The sequence below is a fragment of the Carcharhinus amblyrhynchos genome, chromosome 19 (assembly GCF_965287045.1).
Source record: "Carcharhinus amblyrhynchos chromosome 19, sCarAmb.v2.hapA, whole genome shotgun sequence".
Classification (NCBI taxonomy): domain Eukaryota; kingdom Metazoa; phylum Chordata; class Chondrichthyes; order Carcharhiniformes; family Carcharhinidae; genus Carcharhinus; species Carcharhinus amblyrhynchos.
The window spans coordinates 4,612,634-4,637,687 of NC_137342.1; the positions used below are offsets into that span (position 1 = coordinate 4,612,634).

The window sequence follows — 25,054 nt, forward strand, 5'->3', positions numbered from 1 at the left end:
CTAAATTTCACGGGATCCAGGGTGAGGTAGCTAAATGGATACAAAATTGGCTTGACAACAGAAGCCAGAGGGTGTTTGTAGAGGGTTGCTTTTCAAACTGGAGGCCTGTGACAAGTGGTGTGCCTCAGGGATCAGTGATGGGTCCAGTGTTATTTATCATTTATATTAATGATTTGGATGAGAATGCAGGAGGCATGGTTAATAAGTTTGCAGGTGACACCAAGATTCGTGGCATATTGGACAGTGAAGAAAGTAATTTCTGATTGCAACGGGATCTTGATCAATTGGACCTGTGGGCTGACAAATGGCAGATGGAGTTTAATTCAGATAAATGCAAGGTGATGCATTTTAGTAGATTGAACCAGGACAGGACTTAAAGATTTAATGGTAGGGTGCTGGGGAGAGTTACAGAACAAAGAGGTCTAGGGGTACATGTTCATAGCTCCTTGAAAGTGGAGTCACAGGTGGACAGAGTGACGAAGATGGCATTCAGCATGCTTGATTTCATTGGTCAGAGCACTGAATACAGGAGTTGGGATGTCTTGTTGAAGTTGTACAAGACATAAGGCCACACTTGGAATACTGTGTACAGTTCTGGTCACCCTATTATAGAAAGGATATCATTAAACTAGAAAGAGTGCAGAAAGGATTTACTAGGATGCTGTCAGGGCTTGATGGTTTGAGTTATGAGGAGAGGCTGAATAGATTGGGACTTTTCTCTCTGTAGCATAGGAGGCTGAGGGGTGACCTTATAGAGGTCTGTAAGATAATGAAGGACATTGATCAGCTAGACAGTAATATCTTTTCCCAAAGGTAGGGGAGTCTAAAACTAGAGGGCATAGGTTTAAAGTGAGAGGGGAGAGATACAAAAGTGTCCAGAGGGGCAATTTTTTCACACAGAGGGTGGTGAGTGTCTGTTGCCAGAAGTAGTAGTAGAGGTGGGCACAATTTTGTCTTTTGAAAAGCATTTAGGTAGTCACATGGCTAAGATGGGTATCGAGGGATATGGGCCAAATGCGGGCAGTTGGGATTAGCTTTGGGGTTTAAAAAGGATGGCCTAGACAAGTTGGGTCGAAAGGCCTGTTTCCATGCTGTAAACCTCTATGACTCTATGACATGTAGAGAAGTTCAATTATTCAAGCTAAAATATATTTTATCTACTCAGGAAATTAACTGAAGACCTTATACTGTAAAAGAATAACTATTGTGTAATTTTGATTGTTCACTTGTTAATGTTTTGAATAAATTTGATTCACATTGATACTTTAAAGAAGTTCTGCTGTGATACTCTTGTCACTTCTGAAGATTTAAATGGAATCTTACCAAGATCTTGCCATGAACTATTAGAAACAGTTATTAAAGCAAGCTTATTGTTTGTTCACAATGCAGCTACTTAAATGCTTCTTGGATCTCAAGATCAAAATGGTTTGGCAGTTGGAACAGAGCCCTAAGAAAGATTTAAGGTACAAAAGGCAAAGTAATCTAAATAAGATCCAAAACAACCCAAGAACAAAACATCTCCTCCTCCTATCGCCATTATACTCACCTGACCCAGGATGCACTTGGGTGAATCTTTGTAATGAAAATGTTACTGACATACTCCAGTATAGCAGTTCTGTTATCCATACAGTCCTTTTCAGAATCAAACAGTAAGCACACTCTCTTTATACCATGGGTTGTCTTTGGTAAAACACATCTTATGGACGTACTGTTCTTGATTGTGCAATTCCTTGAGCTGGTGGAGAAATATATTTTAAGACAGTAAACATTAATATTCTGTTTATTGTCCAAATTTCACTTATTTTGTTTTTGTGACCAGCTGTCTGAAAGACTCATTTCCTAGACAAGGGGAGTTTTGTTAAGTGCCCACAGATCAGCTACTTCACAGCCAGGGTAAGAATAACTCCGTCTATATTATAAACAAAGATACACTAACCCTCAATACTCCTCTTATCAATAACCAGACCTTTCAGGACTGAAACTGGGAAACACTGGATCGTACACAGTGATGTAAATGTGAGGCTCTCTTCTTTAAATGGAACTGATGCTAGTCAATTGTTAATTTTAAATCTAGAAATTAAAGGTTTTTGTCAGCTAAAAGCATTTAGGGATTTCTGATTATAGGTCATGGGTCAGTTGAGATTTACCGAATGGTGGAGCAAGGGGCCAAATATCCTCCTCCTGTTCCTTTGTTTGCATGCCGAGTCAAAACAAATTAATAACTTTATTTAGGAACATAGGAACTATGAGCAGAAGTAGGTAAATTCAGCCCTTCGAGCTTGCTCTGCCATTCAATCAGATCATGGCAGATGTCTCCCTGGTCTCAAATCCATCTCCCCACCAGTTCCCCATACCCCTCTTCCCCATTCTTTATTTAGAAATATCTCCATTCCCCCTCTTGAAACCATTCAACAATTCAGTCTCCATCTCGCTATAGGGCAGCAAGTTCCATAAATTCATCACTGTCTACATGAAGTAGTTCCTCCTCATCTCAGTTTTAAATCTACTGCTTCTCAACCAAAACCTGTGACCTCTTGTTCTAGATTGGCCCACAAGAGGAAACATTTAGTCTACATTTGCTTCATCAATCCCTTTTAAAATTTTATACACCTCGATCAGATCCCCTCTCCTCCTTCAAAACTCCAGTAAGAATAAGCCTCACATGTCAACCCCTTCAGCCCTGGAATCAATGTGGTGAACCTTCCCTGAACTGTCTCCAATGCCACCACATTCTTCCTCAAATAAGGAGACCAAACCTGGACACAATTCTCCAGATGTGGTCTCACCAACACCCCATACAATTGCAACAACACTTCTCTAATTTTATCCTTCAGTCCTTTTGCAATAAATGCCAGCATCCCATTTGCCTTTTTTATTACATGCTGCACCTGCGTACCGACTTTTTGCGATTCATCCACATACACACCCAGATCCCTCTGCCCGGACGCGTTTTGAATCTGCTTTCCATTTAGATTATAACTTACCTTTCTATTTTGTCTGCCAAAATGGATAACCTTACACTTATCTATGTTAAACTCCATCTGCCAACTTTTGGCCCATTATCCTAGAATATTTATATCTGCCCATAAAATCTTTATATCCTCTTCACAGCCTGCTTTCCACCTACTTTGGTATCATCCACAAATTTTGTTATGTTGCACTGTGTCTCTGCTTGCAGATCATTTATATAGATTATAAACAGTTGAGGCCCAAGGACTGACCCCGGAGCACCCTGTTAGTTACATTTCATCAGCAGGAAAGGACCCATTTATCCTGACCCTCTGCTTTTTTGTCAATCAGTCAATCCTCAATCCAATCTATTCAAAAGGAACAAATCTAACTACTTTTCATAGTTTACTACAATTTGCACTTACTTAGCTGTAACAAAGTCACTCGTTCCATTGACGCGAATCATAGCGCTGTATCCCACATTTAGACCAGAACCAATAATGGTCACTGTGGCCCTCCGGGATGAAAGCACACGTTTTGGTTCGACAGACGTAACAACTGATTCCTGAAGAAATGAAATGTTTCAAAATTATCATTTATTTGAACAAGAAAGACTTGCATTTCTATAATACCTTTAATAATCTCAGGGTGTTCCAAATCAAAACCACTGAAACACTTCTGAAGTGCAATTGCCAAAATTCTCCTGTCTGACCTGCATTCTAATGGTAATTGTTATTTTTTTTTAATTATCAATTTATTGCTTTGACATTGTCTTAATTTGTTCAGCAAGTTGTTTGTTTTCTTCAAAGTCAATTTTTCTGAAATTCATGCATCTTTCTAAAATTTGTTCACTGGCCCCTTGAGTGACAAAAAATGGAAATGTGACCCATACAAAAGTTCAACAGATTTGCTCAACACCATCCAGGACAAAACAGCTTGCTTGATTGGCACCCCTTCGATCACCTTCAACATCCACGCCCTCCACTATCAATGCGAGTTGCAGCAGTGTTTACCAACTGCAAACTCACCAAAGGTCCTTTATCAGCAGCTGCAAAACTCACAACCACTACCACCAAGAAGGATAAGGAAAGCAGACACGTGGAAAGACCACCACCTGCAAGTTGCCCTACATCTTGACTTTGAACAATATCACTGTTCCTTCAGTATTGCTGGGTCAAAATCTTGGAACTCCCTTTCTAATAGTACTGTGGATTGCAGCAGTTCAACAAGATGGTTCACCACCACCTTCTCAAGGGCAATCGGCGTAGGCAATAAAAAAATACTGGTTTAGGCACTTCCTTTGAAAGAATTTAAAAAGTTGTTCCACCATTAGCAGCTATGTGTTCAGTTGCATTGTCCCTAAAGTTCTAGAATTCCTTCCCTAAATCTCTCGATCTCCTGACTTCTTAGATTAGAATTGAGGAACGATCTATTTGTTATTATTTGGCTGTAGCATGTGAGTAACTCCAGAAAGACAGCATTTATCACCCAACCCTAGTTGCCCTAAGAAAGTGATGGGCCTTTCTCCTGAACCACTGCAGTCCTTGTGGTGAAGGCACTACGCAATGTTATTATTCAAGGTGACTGTTTACAATCTGAGGACAGTTAATGCAAGGCTAGGGTAAAATCTGATTTATACTGATTTTAACTGAGGAGGGAGCACAGAGAGATGGGATGGAACCACCTTTTCTGCAGGATATTAACTTCTGGAACAAAGTGCCAACTTCATTAAGTCGACCTTCACAAATTGCCCTTGGTGGAATTTGAACTCAACATCACTGGGTTACTAGTCTAACCACTAGCCTATCAGAGCCATGGACTCAAAGATTATAAAATATGCAGAAAACATGGAACATTCTTCTGCAGATTGGGGAGGTATTATTGCTAGACTATTAATCCAGAAACTTAGCTAAAGTTCTGGGGGCTTAGATTCAAATCCTGCCATAACAAATGTGGAATTTGAAATCAATTAAAAAATTTCTGGAATTAAGAATCTGTTGATGACCACAAAACCATTGTGAATTGTCAGAAAAACCCATCTGGTTCACTAGTGTTCTTCAGGGAAGGAAATCTGTTGTCCTCACCTGGTCTGGCCTACAGCAGAACCACAGCAATGTGGTCGACTCTCAACTGCCCTGTGAAATGGCTGAGCCAACCACTCGGTTTCAAGGGCTTCTAGGGATGGGCCATAATGATGGTCAACCAGCAACACCCATGTCCCAAAAATGAATTTTTAAAAACCTGGAATTGGTGGAAATTGCATTCCTTGGCATGGTGATTCATTTCAAGAGCTATAAACAAAAGCTAATCAAAACTTTATTCATACAATTCAAACATAAAACTCTATTAACTCAAAGAATTCCTTACCTCACAAATCCTTTTTGGAGAACAGAAAACACAGCCTGGTTTCTGGACATCACAACTGTAAACTGTTAAAACAGAAACATCAATACAATTGGAATATAACGTCCAGTGCAACAAGGAAGCTCATACACCAGTAACTTAGATTAGGATGGAAATAACTGCAACAGATTCATCCTTTTGTTTTAAAATTACTTAGCAGTGCAATGTTAATATCTTATAATTATTTTGGAGAAGAACAACGATTCAGTAACAAATGAACACCTTAACACATTTGCTATCAAGTTCACTGATTTTATCAATTAAAATTGTGATTGACTTTCAGGAGGTGAAATTGGTTTTCAGTGTTTGTGTTGAAGGCCACTGTTTAATACTCTAGTCTCCATCTTACCTCAAGTCATTATTAATGATCCCTAACCTCCATCCAATCTCAGGCCACTGTCAATAAGCCCTAATCTCCATCTTAATTGAAGCCATTGTCAATGACACTGAATTCAAAAAATAGGAAAATTGGCCAGGGTATAATCAGGCAGATGATTCATTATTGCCCATTCTGTGCTACTGCCTGGGACCAATTTTACCCTTCAATCTTACATAATAAAAAAAAGAGAATTGACATTGTCAATTTGCAGTTGGTGAACAGACACAAATTAGAATTTTGTTCATGGGACTCAGGACTGTTGGGCTAGAACTATAAGTGGGGGTGTGTGAAAAAGTTGGTCGTCAGCCTGCCAACCTGGAGTTTCAGGCCATTCATTGGCTTGAGTCAGATTTTATGGCTCCATCAAGACACAAGTCCTGCCTCCCTGAGTTATTAGAATTGAAGCATGCATGGGGAGCAGGGTGGGGGATGGTTCTGCCATGAGGAATGCCATAACGTGGTTCAGTATTTATGGCCCCCACCTCCACCACCTTACTGCCAGTCTGTTGCTCCTAAGCAACCATAAAAATCCAGATTGTTAACTCTGTTATGAGAAGCCAGTCATCCCAAGGTGAGGCAGGGGATGTTTCAACTTACTCTCTGGATGTTAAACTAAGATAACGGATTGAATGTTTGTTATAGAACCTGCCTTATTCTCAGCCCACTTCTTTGGAAATGAAAAAAAGTTGAAATGATTGCTTATAAATACTGTTGTTATTGGTGAACCAATGGAACAAATCCCTTAAATTTTAAAAGATTAATATTTTATTACCTGTGATACTGTTAGGATTATCAATAATGATTCTGGAATTTTTTTTGTAGACAACATTCACAGGGATTATCCTCCTTTCAACCACAAACTGCAACGAAAGCAACAACGTTCATTTAGTTAATCATATATTACTTCATGCATTTTTTAATAAAATTATCAGCCAAAACAAAGGCTGGATTTTCCAGTCCCAGCAGCGGTTGGCATCATTGTAGGTGATCGGCCAAAAGTGAATTGACTTCTAAAAATCTCAAATCAGCAGTTCGGTGGATGTATAAAACTGTTCTCTCAGGTCCAACACTGATTTTACTATCAAATCAGGACAGACGTTAGGAAGCACTTCTGCATACAAACAGTGGTAGAGGTTTGGAACTCTCTTCCACAGACAGCAGTTGATGATAGATCAGTTGCTAATTTTAAGTTTGAGATAGACAAATGTTTGTTAAGCAAAGATATTAAGGGGCATGGGCCAAAGGCAAGTATATGGAGCCAGGACAGAGATCAGCCATGATCTCATTAAAGGGAAGAACAGGCTTGATGGGCTGAATGGCCTACTTCCTGTTCTTATGTTCAACCTGCTGATAAGGATGGTGTCTGTCTTACCGACCTCTACCTTACAGTGACTGAGTACAAGCCTCACACACTTCTTCCTATCTCCACTGGACCATGACCTCATTACCAAATAGCAAACCATAGGGTAGAACCTTCCCCTCGGGGTGAGAAATCCAGCTAAATTTGTCTCTCTAGATGTTAATGCTCTCTGTGGAAAGAAAATGTGGGGGCATGGTTTTTGCCATCCATGTGATGGGGCAGAGTCTGATAGAGTTGCTAAAAGGTGGATTCCCTCCTGCCCTGGTCAGGACAGTGCTCAGGCATACCACTGCCACTGCTACCACCACCACCACAACGGGGCTACACTGACCTAAGCACCCCAGTGATTTCTGCTGTAGTAAACCTCAGCACATTAGCAAAGGGGAATTCATTCCCTGGGGGATCATATGGTAATGAAGCCCGATAAATGCAATTACATTTATTTAAATGTATTTAAATGAGTAAGCGTGAACCTCACTGCATCACCAGCGAGGGGTGGGGAAAATCCAAGAATGAAATCTTGCCAATGGGATTCTTGTCCCCGCAGTCCCGTGGGATTTTCAGCCGGCATTGCCATTTTCACCCACAGCAAATGCCAGCTGAAACCCCCTCCCCATTGCTTCCAAGCGGCATGGTGGAACAGTGATTTGCATTGCTGCCTCACAGCACCAGGGACTGGAGTTCAATTCCCGGCTTGGGTCATTGTCTGTGTGGAGTTTACACATTCTCCTCGTGTCTGCATGGGTTTCCTCAGGTGCTCCAATTTCCTCCCACAGTCCAAAGATGTGCAGGTTAGATGGATTGCCACGCTTAATTGCTCCTTACTGCCCCAAGGCATATAGGTTAGAGGGATTAGCAGGGTAAATATGTGGGGTTATGGGGACAAGATGTTCTATCAGAGAATTGCTGCAGACTCAATGGGCCAAATGATCTCCTTCTGCACTGCAGGGATTCTATGATTCTATACGTACATTTGGAAATTTCTTATTTCCTCGTAGCAACTTATTATCCCACATATTTTAGTGTCATCTGCAAATCTGGCTGAAGTACTTTCTATCCCTGCATCCAAGACATTAATATAGATTGTAAATAGTTGGGGCCTGAGGATCGACTCCTGTGACATCCTTCTAGTTACATGTTGCTAACCAGAAAAAGACCCATTTATTCCAACTCTCTGCTATCTGCCATTTAGCAAGTCTTCTATACCAGCTAATAAATTACCCCAACCCTGTGTGATCTTACCCGTGTATGAACCTTCTGTGTGGCACTATCAAACGCCTTCCTGAAGTCCAAATACACTACATCTACAGGATCCCCATTAACTACTTGGCTTGTTACACTGTCGAAGAACTCTAGCAAATTAGTCAAACATGATTTACCTTTCACAAAATCATGCTGACTCTGAAGGGTTGCATTTTGACTTTCCAAATGTCCTGTTATTACCTCCTTTACAATAGATTCAAATGATTTCCCAACAATAGATGTGAAACTAACTGGTCTATAATTTTCTACTTTCTGCCTCCCTCACTTTTAGAATATATTCATATTTTTCCAATCCACTGGAATTTTTCCTACATCCAGGGAATTTTGGAATATTACCAAAGAATCCACTAAGTCTACTGTCACTTCCTTTAAGACCCGAGGATGTAGGCCATCAGGCTCTGGGAATTTGTCTGCCTTCAATCCCAATAGTTTGATATTCTGTGAAATGGTTTGTTCATACTAACCTCAGAATTATTTGAAGAAGTAACAGAATTAATAGAAAAAGAGTATGCATTAAAGCCATATGCTTGGAAATTTCAAAAAGCCTTTGAGATGGGACCATTTGAAGAGGGCATATCACTGGATGGGTGGTAAAGGAAGCAGAAGGACTGATAAAGGGGACTAATTCAGATTATAAGACTATAGGAAGTGGTATTTCATAACATCAGTACTGGAACTTCTATTATTCAGAATTTGTATTAATGTTGGATTTGGTAATAAGGCGTTGCACCTAAAAGTGAGGAAGAATACAAAAATACATCAGAAAATATACTAATTGGGTAATTTAACTTGATTACACGTCAGATAATATGGCAAGAAAACAAACATTGGGATAAATCTTCTGATCCCACTTGCTGCGGGAATGGCTGGAGGTGGGGTGGACAATTTAGTGCACCACTAAAAGATCTGTTGACCTTGGGCGGGAGTTTCTGATGCCCAGGCAGGTGGGAGCAAAAGATTGGGTGGAATTAGGTGCCCGTGGGTGGAATTCTTTCATCTAGGGTCTAAGTCCCATGGTGGGGGCGGGAATCTTTGCATATATTTTTATACATATGTGTGTGCAAGTGCATGGCTTTAAACAGACAGGATTCTCCGATCATGCATGCCCCAAGACTGGAGATTCCCGCTCGAGCTCAACAGACCTTTAAATGGTCTGCCGAATTTCCTGTCTCATCTACTATGATTCCTGTGGTAGGCAAGATGGGAGATTTTTGACCTACGTGTCTGCATGATACATAATGTTCATATTCTCCTTTTAAAACTTCAGAACATCCCAAGTGTTTAAAAGCCAATTAAACACTTATCAAATGTAGTAATATTGTAAGAAACGCTGCAAATAATTTGTACATAGTAAGATCCCATAGACAGCAGTGAAAAAATAATTTTTTTATGGTGTTAGTGGAGTGACGAATATTGCCCAGATTACTGTGGAGAATTTTTTTCCCCTTCTTTTAAATAGTGACACAGGATCTTTTACTTTCACCTAAAGGAGCAGACACCGCCTCTGCTTAACATCATGTCCAAAATACATCACTTCTGATAGTGTAGCATTCTCCTCAGTATTGCACTGGAATGCCAGTTTGGATTATTCACTCAGCTGTCCATCCACATTCTCGCCAATAAAGTAATATCATTTGTACTGGAATTACACCTGGCACCATGATCATTGGATCATAGTGCATAGCAGGCATGGGCTCTCTCTGTTATGTATGTAGTTGGGGTGTTGTGCCCTTTTAGGAAGTGTGTCAAGTGACCCGGGGGAACAATCTTCACCCTTGGAGTTAGTCTTGGACTGACTGTGCACCTGTTAAGATGTTCAATAAACAGTCCCTTGATTGAACTGTACCGACCTATGTCGCAGTCTTTTTATAGTTTATAAGTAAAGGGTGTGGTAAAGGGGACTAATTCAGACATAAAACTATGGGAAGTGATATTTCGTTAACATCAGTACTGGAACTTCTATTATTCAGAATTTGTATTAACGTTGGATTTGATAATAAGGTGTTGCACCTAAAAGTGAGGACGAATACAAAAGTACATCAGAAAGTAAACTAATTGGATAACTTAACTTGATTACATGTCAGGTAATAGACCCAAACATAATAATTGGTGACGAGACAGTCACGGCCAACAGGCAGCATACTACCGCTGTTTTTCAGAAGAAGGAGAAGATCAGATATCGCCTGGACTTTGAAATAATACGGATTGAAGAGATAGCATAGTAGACTTACAGGGAAAAGGCATAAGCATCAAGGGAAATGGTCATGGGGGAACTTGGGTTGCAGTCGATGGCCAAGTTAAAGCCAGAAGTACCAAAATCGTTGTGGAGAGTGGTTGTGAGGGGAAATCAGGCTGTGGTCAACATAGAAAATTAGTGAGAGGATCATTAGCACAGTCAGTGAGGGAGCAGCTGACATGAAGAGCGCAAAACGAGAGGACTCGGGCTGCAAGAGGCTACTGAAACACGAGTGGGAAAATAAAATGACCGGTCGATTCGGAGTGATAGGACTGTTTAATGAAGAGGCAGAAAGTTGGACCTTGTACACCAAAAATTTTGATTCTATCTGAAAGCAAATAAAGTGGAGAAAGACCTGGTGGTGGCAGTTTCTCTGAGCACCATCAGAAGCAGGACTTTTGCAATCCAAGCAATCTGCTGTAACCAGCAAAACTCATGGAGACAACTCTTGGGAAACTGTATGAGGTGTTAAGAAACCATTTTGCAACCAAGCCACTAACGATTGCCGAACAGTTCCATTTTTATAAATGGGCACAGCAGACACATCTGCCCAAAGAGTTAACGTGTTGGACTCGAGAAGCTCAATGTCGCTTTTGTAAGTGGGTGGGTCATATTGCCCAAAATTGCCAGCACAACCCAAAGAAGAGAAGGGGAGCCGAAAAGAGACAAACCAGAGGAAAAGGTACTAGCCAGAAAGGAGACAGGGAGTCAGTCAAATCTGTAGAGGAAGCAGAAGAGCCAAAATCAGTTGAATTTTAGTTAAATATCCAGTTGGTAAGGGGTGAAGCCGATTGATTTATGGTCAATCAGAGGAGAAGACAATTAAGAAGGAAATGGATACAGTGATGTTGCTGATTCTTGATTCAGCATATAAGAAAAATTAAGGGCATTTGCACTGAAGCCTGCCAGGATTACTCTATGTATACAGATGGAACAAGTGGTGCCACTGAAGGACTATGTACTGGCTAAAGAACAGCTAAGGGATCACTGTGCAGAGCTGCCACTGAACTGAGTTAAAAGAGACTACCCTGCCATTATTTAGATCCTCCTGGTTTCCAAAAATTTAAGTTAAATTAGCGCATCGGACTCAAAACCAAGTCTACAAAATGTCCTGGACAAGTATAAAGATGTGTTCAAGAGGACACTAGGAGAAATGAAAGGAGTCAAAATTATGAATTCAGCTGAAGTCAGAGGCTTGTCTGAGCAGCCTAAAGACATGCCCAGTACTGTAAGCAATCCGGTCTAAAGTGGAAGCAGAACTTGAGTGGCTGGTGAACTTGGAATGTTGGAACCAGTAACCATCAGGGAATGAGCCACTCCAATTTTTCAAGTTTTAAAAACAGGTGGCACTGTCAGAATCTGTGGTGACTTTAAAGTCACAGTTACATAAGAACATAAGAAATAGGAGCAGGAGTAGGCCATCCAGCCCTTCGAGCCTGCCCCGCCATTCAATAAGATCATGGCTGATCTGTTGTGTCTCAGTTTCACATTCCCGCCCTCTCCCCATAACCCTTAATCCCCTCACTTATCAAAAACCCATCAACCCGCGTCTTAAAAATATTTAGCGAGGCAGCCTCCACCACCTCAACGGGCAGAGAATTCCAGAGATTCACCACCCTTTGAGTGAAGAAGTTCCTCCTCAACTCCGTTCTAAACCACCCCCCCCTTTATCTTGAGGCTGTGCCCCCTAGTCCTACTGTCCTTTCTGAGCGGGAAGAGTCTCTCCACCTCTATCCTATCCATCCCATTCATCATCTTATATGTCTCAATGAGATCTCCCCTCATTCTTCTAAACTCTAACGAGTACAAGCCTAGTTTATTCAGCCTCTCCTCATAGCTCAACCCCCTCAACTCTGGTATCAGCCTAGTAAACCTCCTCTGCACTCCCTCCAAGGCCAAAATATCCTTGCGTAAGTACGGCGACCAAAACTGCACACAGTGTGGATCAATACACACTTCCTCTCATTGAGAATCTGTTCAGTGGACTGACAGGGGAAAATAAATTTTCAAAATGAACCTGTCACAGAGCTATTTAAAAATGGAGATCACGGCAGAGTCCCAGCCACTACTGATAATAGTGGCACACCAGGGGCTTTTACGCTCCTTCCCTTTGGCATCACGTTGGCAATGGCTCTATTCCATGGATCAAATATTAAGTGGCTTGTCAGGGGTCCAGAATTATCTGTACGATCGTTAGATGACAGGCTCCACTGAAGAGAAGAACCTGGAAGAAACCCTCAGAAGGTTGCAGGAGCACAGCCTGCAAATAAAAAAGGAGAAATGTGATTTCTTAAGAGGCTGCACCAAATACTTGGGGTATGTAATTGATGGTGAACGTCTACACAAGGCATCCAAGAAGATGGAGGCCATCATGAAGGCCTGTCGACCAGAGAACGTGTCTCAATTACGATTGTTCTTGGTGAACCACTATGGCAAGTTCGTGCCAGATCTGGCAACTATATTAAAGCCCCTACATTGGTCGCTTGGAAAAGGATGGCTATGGAAATGGGGTGCGAGGAGGCTTGCTGGGAGGTGATAAAAGCCTTCAGGACATCAGAAGTGTTAACTTATTTCAATTCGAAGTTGCCACTGCAGTTAATCTGTGCACTTTGCCTTATAGGATTGGCGCAGTACTGTTGCATCTTTTGTCAAATGGAGAGGAAAGACCAATTGCCTTCGCTTCGAGATCTTTGATGAAGATGGAGAAAAATTATGCCCAAGTCGAAAAAGAAGGATTGAGCATTATTTTCTCTGAAGTTCACACATTTCCTTTACGGAGGGCATTTTGTGCTGCTGACTGACCACAGGCCACTAACCACCATTACTGAGTTGTATATGGGATATATACAGGGGATATATATGCCACCTACAGACATGGGCACACTGTCTCTATCAGCCTACTCTGAGATAAAATACTGACAATCAGAGAAGCATGGCAAGGCTGCGTCTATCAGGGGAGAAAGATGTTCCAGGTTGGAATCTAAAAACATGAATTTCTCCCAGGAAGACAAGGTATTGGTGTGTGCGATCCAGGTGTGGAATGTTACGCGGAATGACCCGGTTTTAAAACAAGTGATGGACTTAGTCCTGAGAGTGAGGACTAGTCATAGGAATCAGCCAGATTTATATCCCTACTGTCAATGAGGGGGAATCGTCTATACCAGATGGATACCTATTGTGGAGGATGAGAATTATCATTCCTCCCCCGTTAAAAGGAAACTGGAACAAGTGCATGGTGCAAATGAAGGAGATAGCCAGGAGCTAATTTTGATGGCTGAATGTAACCTCCCAGATTGAGGTGAAGGCAAGATCTTTCCAATCCTGAACATTAGTAAGGAAGGCAGTGTCTTTGTCACCCCTGCACCCATGTGAATGACCTAATCTCTATGGCAGTGGATTCACGTTGATTTTGTAGATCCAGTAGAAGGACAGATGTTATTGGTGGTAGCAGATGCCCACTCCAAGTGGCCCGAGATGGCAGTCAAGAAGTCAGTGTCAGTGGAAGTGACGGTCATCCGACTGAATGAAATATTCACCAGATTTGGAAACCCTGAATAAGTTGCGAGTGACAATGGACCACAGTTTGTGGCGAAGATGCTCAGGGACTACCTTGGCCACCATGGAATCAAGCAGGGGAGGTCGGCTCCGCACCACCCGGCAGCAATTAGCCAGGCGAAGAGATTTGTCCAAGCCTTGAAGCAGGTGTTGATCACTTCACAAGGGGGGAGTTCACTAGGACAATGAATAAACAGGTTCCCCAGCATGTACTGTAACACCATACATGACAACCCAGAAGAGGTCTGGAGGAGGTATGTGGACCAGCTGGTTGCTGCACTACTGGGGTGGGGGCAGTGGGGGAGAGAGAGACTCCAAGGAAGACAGAAACTGACCTGATGGGGAAGCAACTCATGGAATCATAGAATCTCTACAGTGCAGAGTGCAGAAGGAGATCATTTGGCCCATTGAGTGCATCAGCCACAATCCCGCCCAGATCCTATTCTCATAACCCCACATATTTACCCTGCTAATCCCCCTGACACTAGGGTCAATTTAGCATGGCCAATCAACCTAACCCACACATCTTTGGACTGTGGGATGAAACTGGAGGATCTGGGGGAAACCCACGCAGACCTAGGAGAACATGCAATCTCCACAGAGACAGTGACCCGAGGCTGGAATTGAACCTAGGTCTCTGGTGCTGTGAGGCAGCAGTGCTAACTAATATGACACCATGCTGCCCTAGTTGAAAAGCAGGAGCTTTCATCCCATAGAAAGACTAATTATGTAGATGTAGACACTGATTGGATGTCTTGCTTAAGGAGGTTGAAGTCATTTTCCATGTTTTCTTGTATATAGTTCTGATTTTGTACATATGTTGGGTTCCATGCTCACATAATATTTAAAATTATATATATATGTTATTAATGGGATGTTATGTACAGAAGTGACATGTTACGTACCTTTAAGAGAGTGGGTCAGTTGACCCTCAGGAACAAGCTCCATCCAAGCTCTCAAGACTTGGGGGAGTCAGTCTTGGGCTGACTGTGCAACTGTTCAGATGTTCAATAAACTGTTCCTTGTTTTACTTATACTGATCTGCCTCATGGTCTTTTTATAGTTTATAATTCAACGCAAACATAATAATCTCAAATCCAGATTAACACCCCTGCACATGGAGGGAGACACCATATTTAGTTATAAAATGTTGAATTTAAAGCCATGTTGATGGAAGCAATTGCGTAGCTAAAAGGAAACTCAAAATGTGTTACCCACACTGACACTAACAAATATGATCAAATATGGCAAACGAATATGATCTTCCATCCTTCAAAACAAATGGAAGCTCACAGTTCAATCATGAAGCAGATTTATATTTTACTGAACATGGTGTAACAGTGCAAGACCAAGAGGCTACCGAGAAAGTGTATACCCATCCTCAAAAAAAATTTTTAAATTAATCAATGCAATACATGCTGCTGACCTGAGGCCTGACACATTGGATGGTAGAACTGTCGATCCACTTGGCCGCTTGTAAACTCCCATCAAACGCACATTTCAGATCGATATTAGAGTCCTAGAAAATAGTGCAATGTGAAGCTTCTTCAAATATTTATCTTTTATAATGCAACTCTTTATTCTGTTATTATGGAAATATTAGCAGGACATTTAGAAAGTCATAATACAATTAGGGAAAGTCAACACATGGTTTAATAAAAGGGAAATTCTGTTTAGCAAATTTATAGAATCTTTGAGGACATAGCAAGCTGGCTGGATAAAGGCAAACCTTTATCTAAAGGGGAAGTAGAAGTAACGTATTTAGATTTGCAAAAGGCATTTGGTAAGATGCCATATAAAAATTTACTGCCATTGACATCTCATGGTGCCAAGGGTAATCTATTAGCATAGATAGTGGACTGGCTAACTAACAGAAAACAAAGAGTGAAAACTGCTCGCCTGGCAATGGGTTTGGAGGGTTCACGGTAGATATTCCATACTTTTCCCACTTCTCCGCAGTTAAAAGGAGTGCAGGAAAGCTTGTGGGTAGCCTTCTACCCAAATGGTAACTGAGGTCCATAAATGAGCAATTAATGCCCATTTTATACAATTGCAATCATCCTTAACACTCCCCACATAAACACTGCAACAAATGCCTATCATGCACATTTAGGGGCCCTTACCCCAGCGCTACTGGTATTGAGTTCCCTTGCTGGACTTTGGAGGAGTGGGGGTTTCCCTCGTTTATAGGCACTCAGTGCCTGATTGAGGGACCAGGCAGTGGGAAAGGGTTGGCTCTCAGTGAGTCCCTTCACTCTTTCTTCTGACCCCCTATTTCCCATCATTAACTAGTAAAACCATATCCCCTCTGTGGCCTGTGGTATGGGTCCTCACAGATCCTAGGCCTCTGGTGGGTACATTACCAGCAGTTGCCACTGCCTGCAGTTGTGCTGACTGTCAGTGGATTGTTACCAGTCTCTGATTGGCTGGCAGCTCTCACTGCCTGAGATTTCAACCCTGGGGTCCTAAATCCCAGGTAAAGCCCCTTCAGGGCAGCTAGGCACCTGCCTGTTCTCAGGATGATGGGCAGGACCCTCATCCCCAAAGGTAAATTCCACCCAGAGTGTCAAGATAAAACCATTTTCAGGTTGGCCCAATCAATGCTGGGATCTCAACTATTTACAATTAATGACTTGGATAAAGGGCAGATGATATTGTAGCCATATTTTCTGAGGATAGAAAGATACGTAGGAAAATAAGTTGCAAGGACACAAGAGCCCAGATTCTCCTAACTTGTTTTTGGTGGCTGGGAAAGCAGAGAGTCCAATGGGAGACTCCAAACGGCATTTGCACCAGCAGGATTTCCCATTCAAACTGTCCCGCCCTTTGATGATGATGTAATGTAATGCCGTGAAAGGTTGGGAACCCGATTACCATACATTAATATATCATTATTGGGCTGCCCTGCTCTATTATTCCCCCTTTAATACCAGCACATGATCCCATGTGCTGCTCCCATGATCTTTTACCTTTGCACATAAACAAGTGCAACATTTCAACTTGTACCACTTGTAGGGAGTTCCAGTCTTCAACCAGAGCCAGCAAATACATCCTGGCTACTTCCTAAAGATTATTCAGAAGATAGGTGGCATTGGAAGTTGAAGAATTACCCTTGAACTTTCTGAGTCTACATGACCAATATTAACTAAACACTTAAAATGTCAATGAAAAGTGGCTGAATCTAAGATCAGTTCTCAGTAGTAAAGTCTCTAGCTTCTGTCACTAAACACAGTCTTCCCATTATAGCAACAAACCTGAATTTATCAAATCATGCTGTCAGCAGTTAGCAACCTGGTAAGTCTGAATATTATTAAATTGATCTTTGGAATGTGAGTGGCAAGGTTGGCATTCATTTCCCATATTTAGTTGCTTAGCTTTCTTCTTGACTATCTGCTGTTGATTTATTTTGCAATTTCTTCTGTCCATTTAAGTAACTTGCTAAGCCACTTTTAGATGTAACCATATAGGGGTCAATCAGAAAGGGCATAAGTGGCAGAATTCCTTCATTAAAGGACATTAATGAACCCTTTAGTTTTCCACAACTATTCTGAACTTAAACAATGATGAACAATAATAATAGTTATTTAAGATGTGGAAGACTTCATTCTCAGTGCAGTCCTAAAGACTATATCCAGTTTAATGTCAGTCATTAGCGTACTCCCGACAAGTAAAATTAATCAGTAGCTGCGATAGGGGCCAATGATCTAGAAATTGCAGTACAATCATGTTTGGATTGGAGTGTGGCCATTTAGATTGCGGAGATGGGAACTGGCAACCAGGCATGGAGCTGGGATAATTGGTAAATGGGTTGGGGAAGATGGGCATGGGTTTCAGCAGTGGGTGCAGCACCCCAAATCAATTTAAAGAAATGCAGATGAAAATCAAGGCTTTTTCTATGATGGGCAGTTGATGCAAGATTTACACCGTGGCAGCAAGTTGAAAATCTATCTTTGAGGTAGAAATTGCTCAGTGCTGCGCTGTGCCCAGATTTTGGGTGTAAAATGAGTGCAACATTGATCCAGTGTCCACTGACAAATCCTAACAGTATTCTGGGCAGCCTCCAAAAGTGGCTTGGGATCTCTATTAATTCTGGGTCTACCCTTGGGTATTTGTTATCCATGGGTTTGCTGAATGAGGGTCTTTGTATATATTTTATATTACCAAAGAGTATTACAGAGATATCAGTTATTTCTACATCTGCAGGAACTTTATTTACGAAGATTACACAGAGCATTATAATGTCCTTTCCTATGCTTCTAGCACAAGGTTCATTCTGTGGATTTTATTTAACGGTGGCACATTGGCATAGTGGTTAATACTGCTGCCTCACAACAACAGGGAGCCTGGTTCAATTCTGCCATCGGGTCACCGTCTGCGTGGAGTCTGCATGTTCTCCCCGTATCTCCATGAGGTTCCTCCAGTTTCTCCCATACTCTAAAGATGAGCAGTTGGGTTAATTGCCCATGATAGATTGCCCCTTGGTGTCAGGGGGATTAACAGGGTAAATACATGTGGTTACAAGGATAGGACCAGGGTGGGATTGCTGTCAGTGTAGGCTAAACCAATCAAGTGCAATAAGTGCCACACTCTCATAAACACAGAACAATTAAACACAATTGTCACACGCAATTACAGAAATTCTAATACAATTGAGTTAGTATTTGGGTTACAGAATGCAGCTGAACAAATTCCATTTTCCTACAGACTTGCTACTGGGTTGTATGTGAAATTTCACTGCACCTTTCATCACTGACAATATCAGCCAAGCACGTTTCATCGTGGGCCAAGGTGTTAAGTAAGTTTAACAGGGAATCAAATAGTGTTCTGCAGCAGTATAGCTGAGACTATAAATTGTCCAATATACTTGACTGGGAAAACTAGATTGACTGAATTGCTCTACAGAGAGCTGACACACACTAGATGGGCTGAGTGGCCTCCCTCTGTCCTGTTTAAACTATGAGAATGAGTCTTGATCAAGAACGCCATACAGAAAAGGCCTTTTGAAATGCTTTTCACAGAATTTAGCAATCTTCCTCCTCAGCAAAAAATAGAAAACAAGTCATCCTATGGATTATGTTATGAGTCCATGAAGCAGAATTCCTTCTTGTGCACAAAGCTAAGAGGAACCAGCTTACTGAAACAGGAAATGTTGGTTAAAATTTGTAACATCTGTGAGGAGCAGACATTTATTTTGAAGACCATGACTGTCAGTTAGCGGTGATTGAGGGTTGCAATATACAACAGTTGGGTCTGAGTCTCTATTTGACAATTCTTTTCATTTATTTATGGGATGTAGGTGTAATGTCTAAGACAGGCATTTCTTGTTCATCTCCATTAGTCCAGAAAAGGCAAACGGGTACCTTCTCAAATACTGTAGGCTGAAGTGAGGGAGATGGGAGCTGCCACAATGGGTAAGGAGCATTGAAGGAAGTTTAGAATGGATTGTGAGTTATAGAGTCATATAGCGCAAAAAAGGTCCTTTGGCCCATTGTGTCTGCACCGACAATAACTACCACTAAAGGTGCGCTAATCCATTTTCCTGTACTTGTCCCATAGCCTTGAATATTATGATATTTCAAGTACTCATCCAAATATTTTTTAAAGGTTATAAGGTTTTCAGCTTCCACCGCCTTCTCAGGTAGTGCATTCCACATTTCCACCATCCTCTGAGTGAAAAAGTCTTTTCTCAAATTCCTTTTATCCTAAAACTCTACACTGTTGTAATTGACCCCGCAACCATGGGGAGCAGCTGCTCCCTATTCACCCTGTCTATATCGCTCATAATCTTATACACTTCAAGGATGTCCCCCTTCAGTTTTCTCTGCTCTGAAGGAAACAGTCCAAGCCAAGCTAATCTTTCCTTAGAGCTCAAATGCTCCATCCCAGGCAACATCCTGGTGAAACTCCTCTGTACCCGCTCTGGTGCTATCACACCAGAGGGGAACCTGGAAGTGATGATGCTCTTGTGCAGCTGTTACCCGTGTCCTTCTAGGTGGTGAGGGGTGCACTGGGGAAGCAGTGGTGTAGTAGTAATGTCACTGCACTAGTAATCCAGATCCAGGTTCGAATCACGCCATGGCAAATAATGGCATTTGTGATCTTAGAACATCCCAGAGCATTTCACAGACAACAAAGTACTTTTTAAAGTTTAGTCGCTGTTGTAATTCAAGAATCACAGTGGCTAATTTATGTGCAGCAAACTCCCAGAAACAGAAATGTGATAATGATCAGAGTCATCTGTTTTAGTGAGGTTAATTGAGGGATAAATATTTGCCAGGACACAAAGTTGAACTGTCTGCTCTTATTTGAAATATCCCATGGTAAATATTAGGCTTATTTTAAGACTTACTTTTAACACTTTGGCATGTTTCAGCAAAATGTCAAGATCCATGGTTGAAGATGTGTTTAATTTTGCTTCATCGATCTGAGGGCAGGACTGAAAAAATCAGTTGTTATTAATTTTTAAGTCTGTTTTCCCTTTAAAAAAAAAGTAACATCAATCTCAGTAATCGCTGGTTACCTTTCCAACATTTCCACGGCAAGACGAGTTGTGTGAACATCGTTGTTCTACCACACACCAGTGACATCCAGAGTTGAGACATTCAGAACATCTGGTTAAAGAAGGGAGAATGTTGTTCTTCATTAACAGCTGGAAATCAGAGTTATACATAGAAATACATAGATTACAATACAGAAACAGTCTAATCAGCTCAACCAATCTGTGCTAGCATTTGCTCATGGAATTGGCAGAAGGATCATAGGGCAGTTGAAGTGTCAAAGGTGAGGCAGCGTTCACATTCAGAGGCCAGGAGATAGCAGAAAGAACAATCTCAACACTAAGAAACATCACAACAACATTAACATCTACAGCTCATTGAAAACCTAAAAAAAAGACTCTCCTGGATCTTGGGAAGAGAATGGATCTGACACTAGACAGGGACACATGGATACTCCTTCATTTTCCACTGACCAACAGCTTCCCAGGCTGTTTACACAGCAAGGTCTTAATTTACAACGAAAAGAAACAGTCAAAATCCAGGCTGGAACCAAGATCAGACTTCACTTCCAAAATCTCTGAAACACAGTGTTCACACTAATCTTTCCACTGCTGCTTCCAATGAAACATTTTAAAATATGACAACTTTTCTCCAGAACAGGATATAAACATAGCCAAATTCAACTTCCTGTCTTTAGATTACACACAACCCTTTCAAACTCAGAAACTTAACAGGACAGGAACCTCAGTATCATAACACTTGGGCCGGGATTTTCCAGGCTTGCCGGGGTGGAACTGTGGAAGAAGATGTGCCACTGGCGGGTCCAGAGAATCCTGCCAGCGTGAATGGCCAGAAAATTCCAGCCCTGGTGGCAGCCATCCATTGCCGGCAGTAAAATACAAAGGTATGCGTAGCAGTAAACTTCATTCTTGTCACAGGACTGCTCATTGTTCACCACACAGAACATTGCCAAGATCCACATGGTGACAAATAAAATGACAAAGAGACGAATGCAATGTTCACGTGCACTGCAATAAGCAATTCAGGGTAGCAACCACTAACCAGCACAATTGCCAAAATGACCAAATGTAATTTAACACTGAAGAACAGAAGAGAAGGCTGCAAACATATCCAGGTGACAGAATGACCTCCAGACTTACAGAAAGAACAAGCAGTGATGGAGTCTAGTATTCATCCAACGTAGTGCAAACAAGATATGGAAGTGTTATAAGGCCATCAGACCACCTGAATCTTTAAGTTCAAGGACTTGAAGAGAGGAGTTGTGGTAGTGATAATGCAATAATGACAATGTAAATGTATGATAGTAATAACAATGTAAAACTTAAGTACACTGTAATCACTTAAAATACATTGCGTAAGGACTTGGAGGGAAGTGTAATAGGCGGGTCCATCACATACAGGGTTTGTGTGGGTGACATGATGGCACAGTGGTTAGCACTGCTGCCTCGCAGCGCAAGGGATCTGGGTTCAATTCCAACCTTGTCTGTTCCAGAGTACACCCATATCTGCGTGGGTTTCTTTCAGGTGCTCTGGTTTCCTCTCACAGTCCAAAGATATGTAGGTTAGGTCGATTGACCTGGCTAAATTGTCGCTTAGTATCCTAAAATATATAGGATAGGTGGATTAGTGGGGTAAATACGTGGTGTTACGTGAAAAGCCTGGGTATGTTTTGGTGCAGACTCAATGGGCTAAATGGTCTCCTTCTGCACTGTTTTAGGGGTTTTATTATTCTGTGTTGGACTGAGTACACTACTGCCCACACAGTGGTGTAAAAGAGCACATTATCCAAACGCCTGCCTAGTTTGAGAGAGCTGTGTTAACCAGCAAATATGAAGACAGCTCCTAGCTTAAACCCTTTATAGGACATTTGTAAATAGTTCTAAGAGTCAATAAAAACCTACAGTTTACCTAATTATGATTACAAAAGTTTTAACCAACTGTAACCAACACCCGAGAACAAAATCTTTCCCATTTTACTTTTCTAGGCACCCGTTTCTCCTCCTAAACAAAACTAGGTTCTTATTTATGTAAATATGATGCAAAACTTACGTAGTATTATTTAACTGAGCTGCTGCAATCTTGTAACAATTATGGATCATGGACTGGGTGGTGAAATTCAAGGATCCAAGTTCAAGAGATGTCTCTATGATGACTGGTTCTACAAAAAACAGGAAAGAAACACATGTTAAAGTTATTGTACATTGCAGAGTTCTGAGGGCTGATGTTAATTTCGGATGGATAGATTATGAGATTCGGGGAAAACTCTTGTGGACACCAGAGCCTGGTTTAACAACCAGGCTCATTCATACTTGTCTGCTCAAAACCAGTGGGAATGACAGAAGAACAGGAAATTTGTGGGGAGAAGGGAAGGTGAATGAAGGGAGGAAGTAGAGGGACCAGCTTCATAATGGACCAAGATGATGGGAGGAAAATCTTGTTGTTGGGGGAGTGAAGCCCTAAGGTGTTCTTGTTGACTCAGAAAGGGAATTCCTGCTCCTCTAGACCACAGAAACCTGGCCCTTTCCTGCCATTATGCTGTGCTGGGGGATTCAAAGTCGCTCAGCTCTCCCAATCCCGAGAATTAAAATGGTGGCATGGTGTCAAATGGGCTTCAATCACCTCATTTTAATTAGGTGCCCACCTGCCTGGGGAGGGCTGCCTCCACGCTGTCAAAATCCTAGTAGTTGAAATTGCGAAAGAGGCAGGAAAGTGTCTTTGATATGGTGCAAACTGTCCAGCCCACCATTATTTTAACTAGGTAAACACTTGAATTGCACTGCATGGGATGGATGAAATCAGGGCTTCAGTTACACCAGGGAATGGGATTATTCTACAGGTTTGAAGATTACATTGACTGGAAATCCAATTATTAAACTGTGATAGTGACACATCAAATGTAAAGTTTTGATAAGGGAACAAAGAGAAGCCCTTTCTGTATCTAGGGCTACTTTATATTAAATCCTGAACAATCTCTGGTTTGCAAGAATTGAAGGACTTCCCAAAATACGAGCAGTTCAGTGAAGTTATGTGGTACCTGGTTGATCTTCGAGCTGAGTGTAGATTTCGTTGGACAGTGGGCAGGAACAGTTGGTTGTGTATTTGGCTCTGCAAATGACTTCATTGTTTCTGACGTTCCTCAGCACACAAGTTGTATTTTTGTTCGTTAGCTTGCTGAGTTTCCCACTTGTTTTCACTATAAAAAGCTGGAAGAAGATGTTTGACATGAAAATACAGCCTCACAACAAATTCATGGGATTAGGACATTGCAACCACATCAACTTGAAATTTTATAACACTTTTATTGAGAATTAGACAGAACTTATAGCACAGAAACAATCCATTTGTCCCAACTTTTCTATCTTGGCATCTACACTCCATGCTAGACTCCTCCAATCTTTCTTCATGTAACCCCACTAACCTATCCTTCCATTATCCATTCTCCCTCATATGTTTTATGTAGCTTTCTCTTAAATACATGTGTTAACTGACTCAATTATTCCTTGGTAAGAATTATATTCTACTCCCACCACATCACCCTAGGGCTTTCCTCACTTTCCTAGAGGACGGTTGGCAGGCAGAGGGGAGAAGGAAATTCCAGCCCATGTGCCAGATAGCTCCACATTATAACAGCACTTTGGCTGAAGAAGATTATTGGAATTCCCTATTGAATTTGCTTGTGGCTACTACCTTATGCTTAAGGCTGTCAGTTTTCATCTCTCCAACAAGTGGGGACAAAAAAATCAGGTAATATCTTCTGGCTCCATCAGCAGCCAGAATCGTGGTAGTTGTGGCTCAATTAACCTGACAGGAGGCAAAAAATATCAGTGAAATTCTCAGGGACACGACCGTCCCTGTCCCTAACCACCTGAGGAGCTTCACTGGTCCCATGGCAAGGCCATCACAACTGGTCCTCATTGGCGGGGACTATCTGTTATCCTTGCGGGTGAGGACCTCCACCAGCAAGGTCGGAAAGCTAAGTGAGCCTGGATTATTACATCCTAGTCTCACTAATCATATTTAAATAAGTTTAGAAACATTTAAATCAGCCTGGGAGGATTGTGAAAGACCTGAGGCCGAGCATGATTTGCGTTTTTAGCCTCCTGCTCAATTTTCCTGCCCCGCTAATCAACCAGCACAGCGTAACAAAAAGATCACACCCTAATTATGCCACAGTTAAAAGTTGTGTACATTCAAAATGGATAATAAATGCTGGCTCAGCCAATTACACAAATCTCATGAAAGAATAAAAACAAATTAGACCGGAGATCTCGTTCCTTTTGATCAGTACAATTACAATGGGCCAAAAGATTTCATACAATGTAAAAGCCTGTTCACTCTTTTCTGATGAGCATAACCTCTCAATTTTGGTATCATCCTTGTAACTCATTTTG

General features: G+C 41.6%; 1 protein-coding gene across 1 annotated transcript in view; it reads right to left on the minus strand.

The window, feature by feature from the left end:
- The window catches only part of plxnc1 (plexin C1), a 157,860-nt gene that overhangs the window by 88,108 nt on the left and 44,698 nt on the right, over window positions 1-25,054 (minus strand). Inside the window, exons 6-14 of the mRNA XM_080207165.1 lie at window positions 23,698-23,866; window positions 22,713-22,821; window positions 20,666-20,756; window positions 20,495-20,581; window positions 15,572-15,664; window positions 6,504-6,591; window positions 5,317-5,378; window positions 3,375-3,514; window positions 1,547-1,735 (exon numbers count right to left, since the gene is read on the minus strand). Coding sequence (XP_080063291.1) covers window positions 1,547-1,735; window positions 3,375-3,514; window positions 5,317-5,378; window positions 6,504-6,591; window positions 15,572-15,664; window positions 20,495-20,581; window positions 20,666-20,756; window positions 22,713-22,821; window positions 23,698-23,866 — 1,028 coding nt within the window. The remainder of the gene's footprint in view (window positions 1-1,546; window positions 1,736-3,374; window positions 3,515-5,316; window positions 5,379-6,503; window positions 6,592-15,571; window positions 15,665-20,494; window positions 20,582-20,665; window positions 20,757-22,712; window positions 22,822-23,697; window positions 23,867-25,054) is intronic.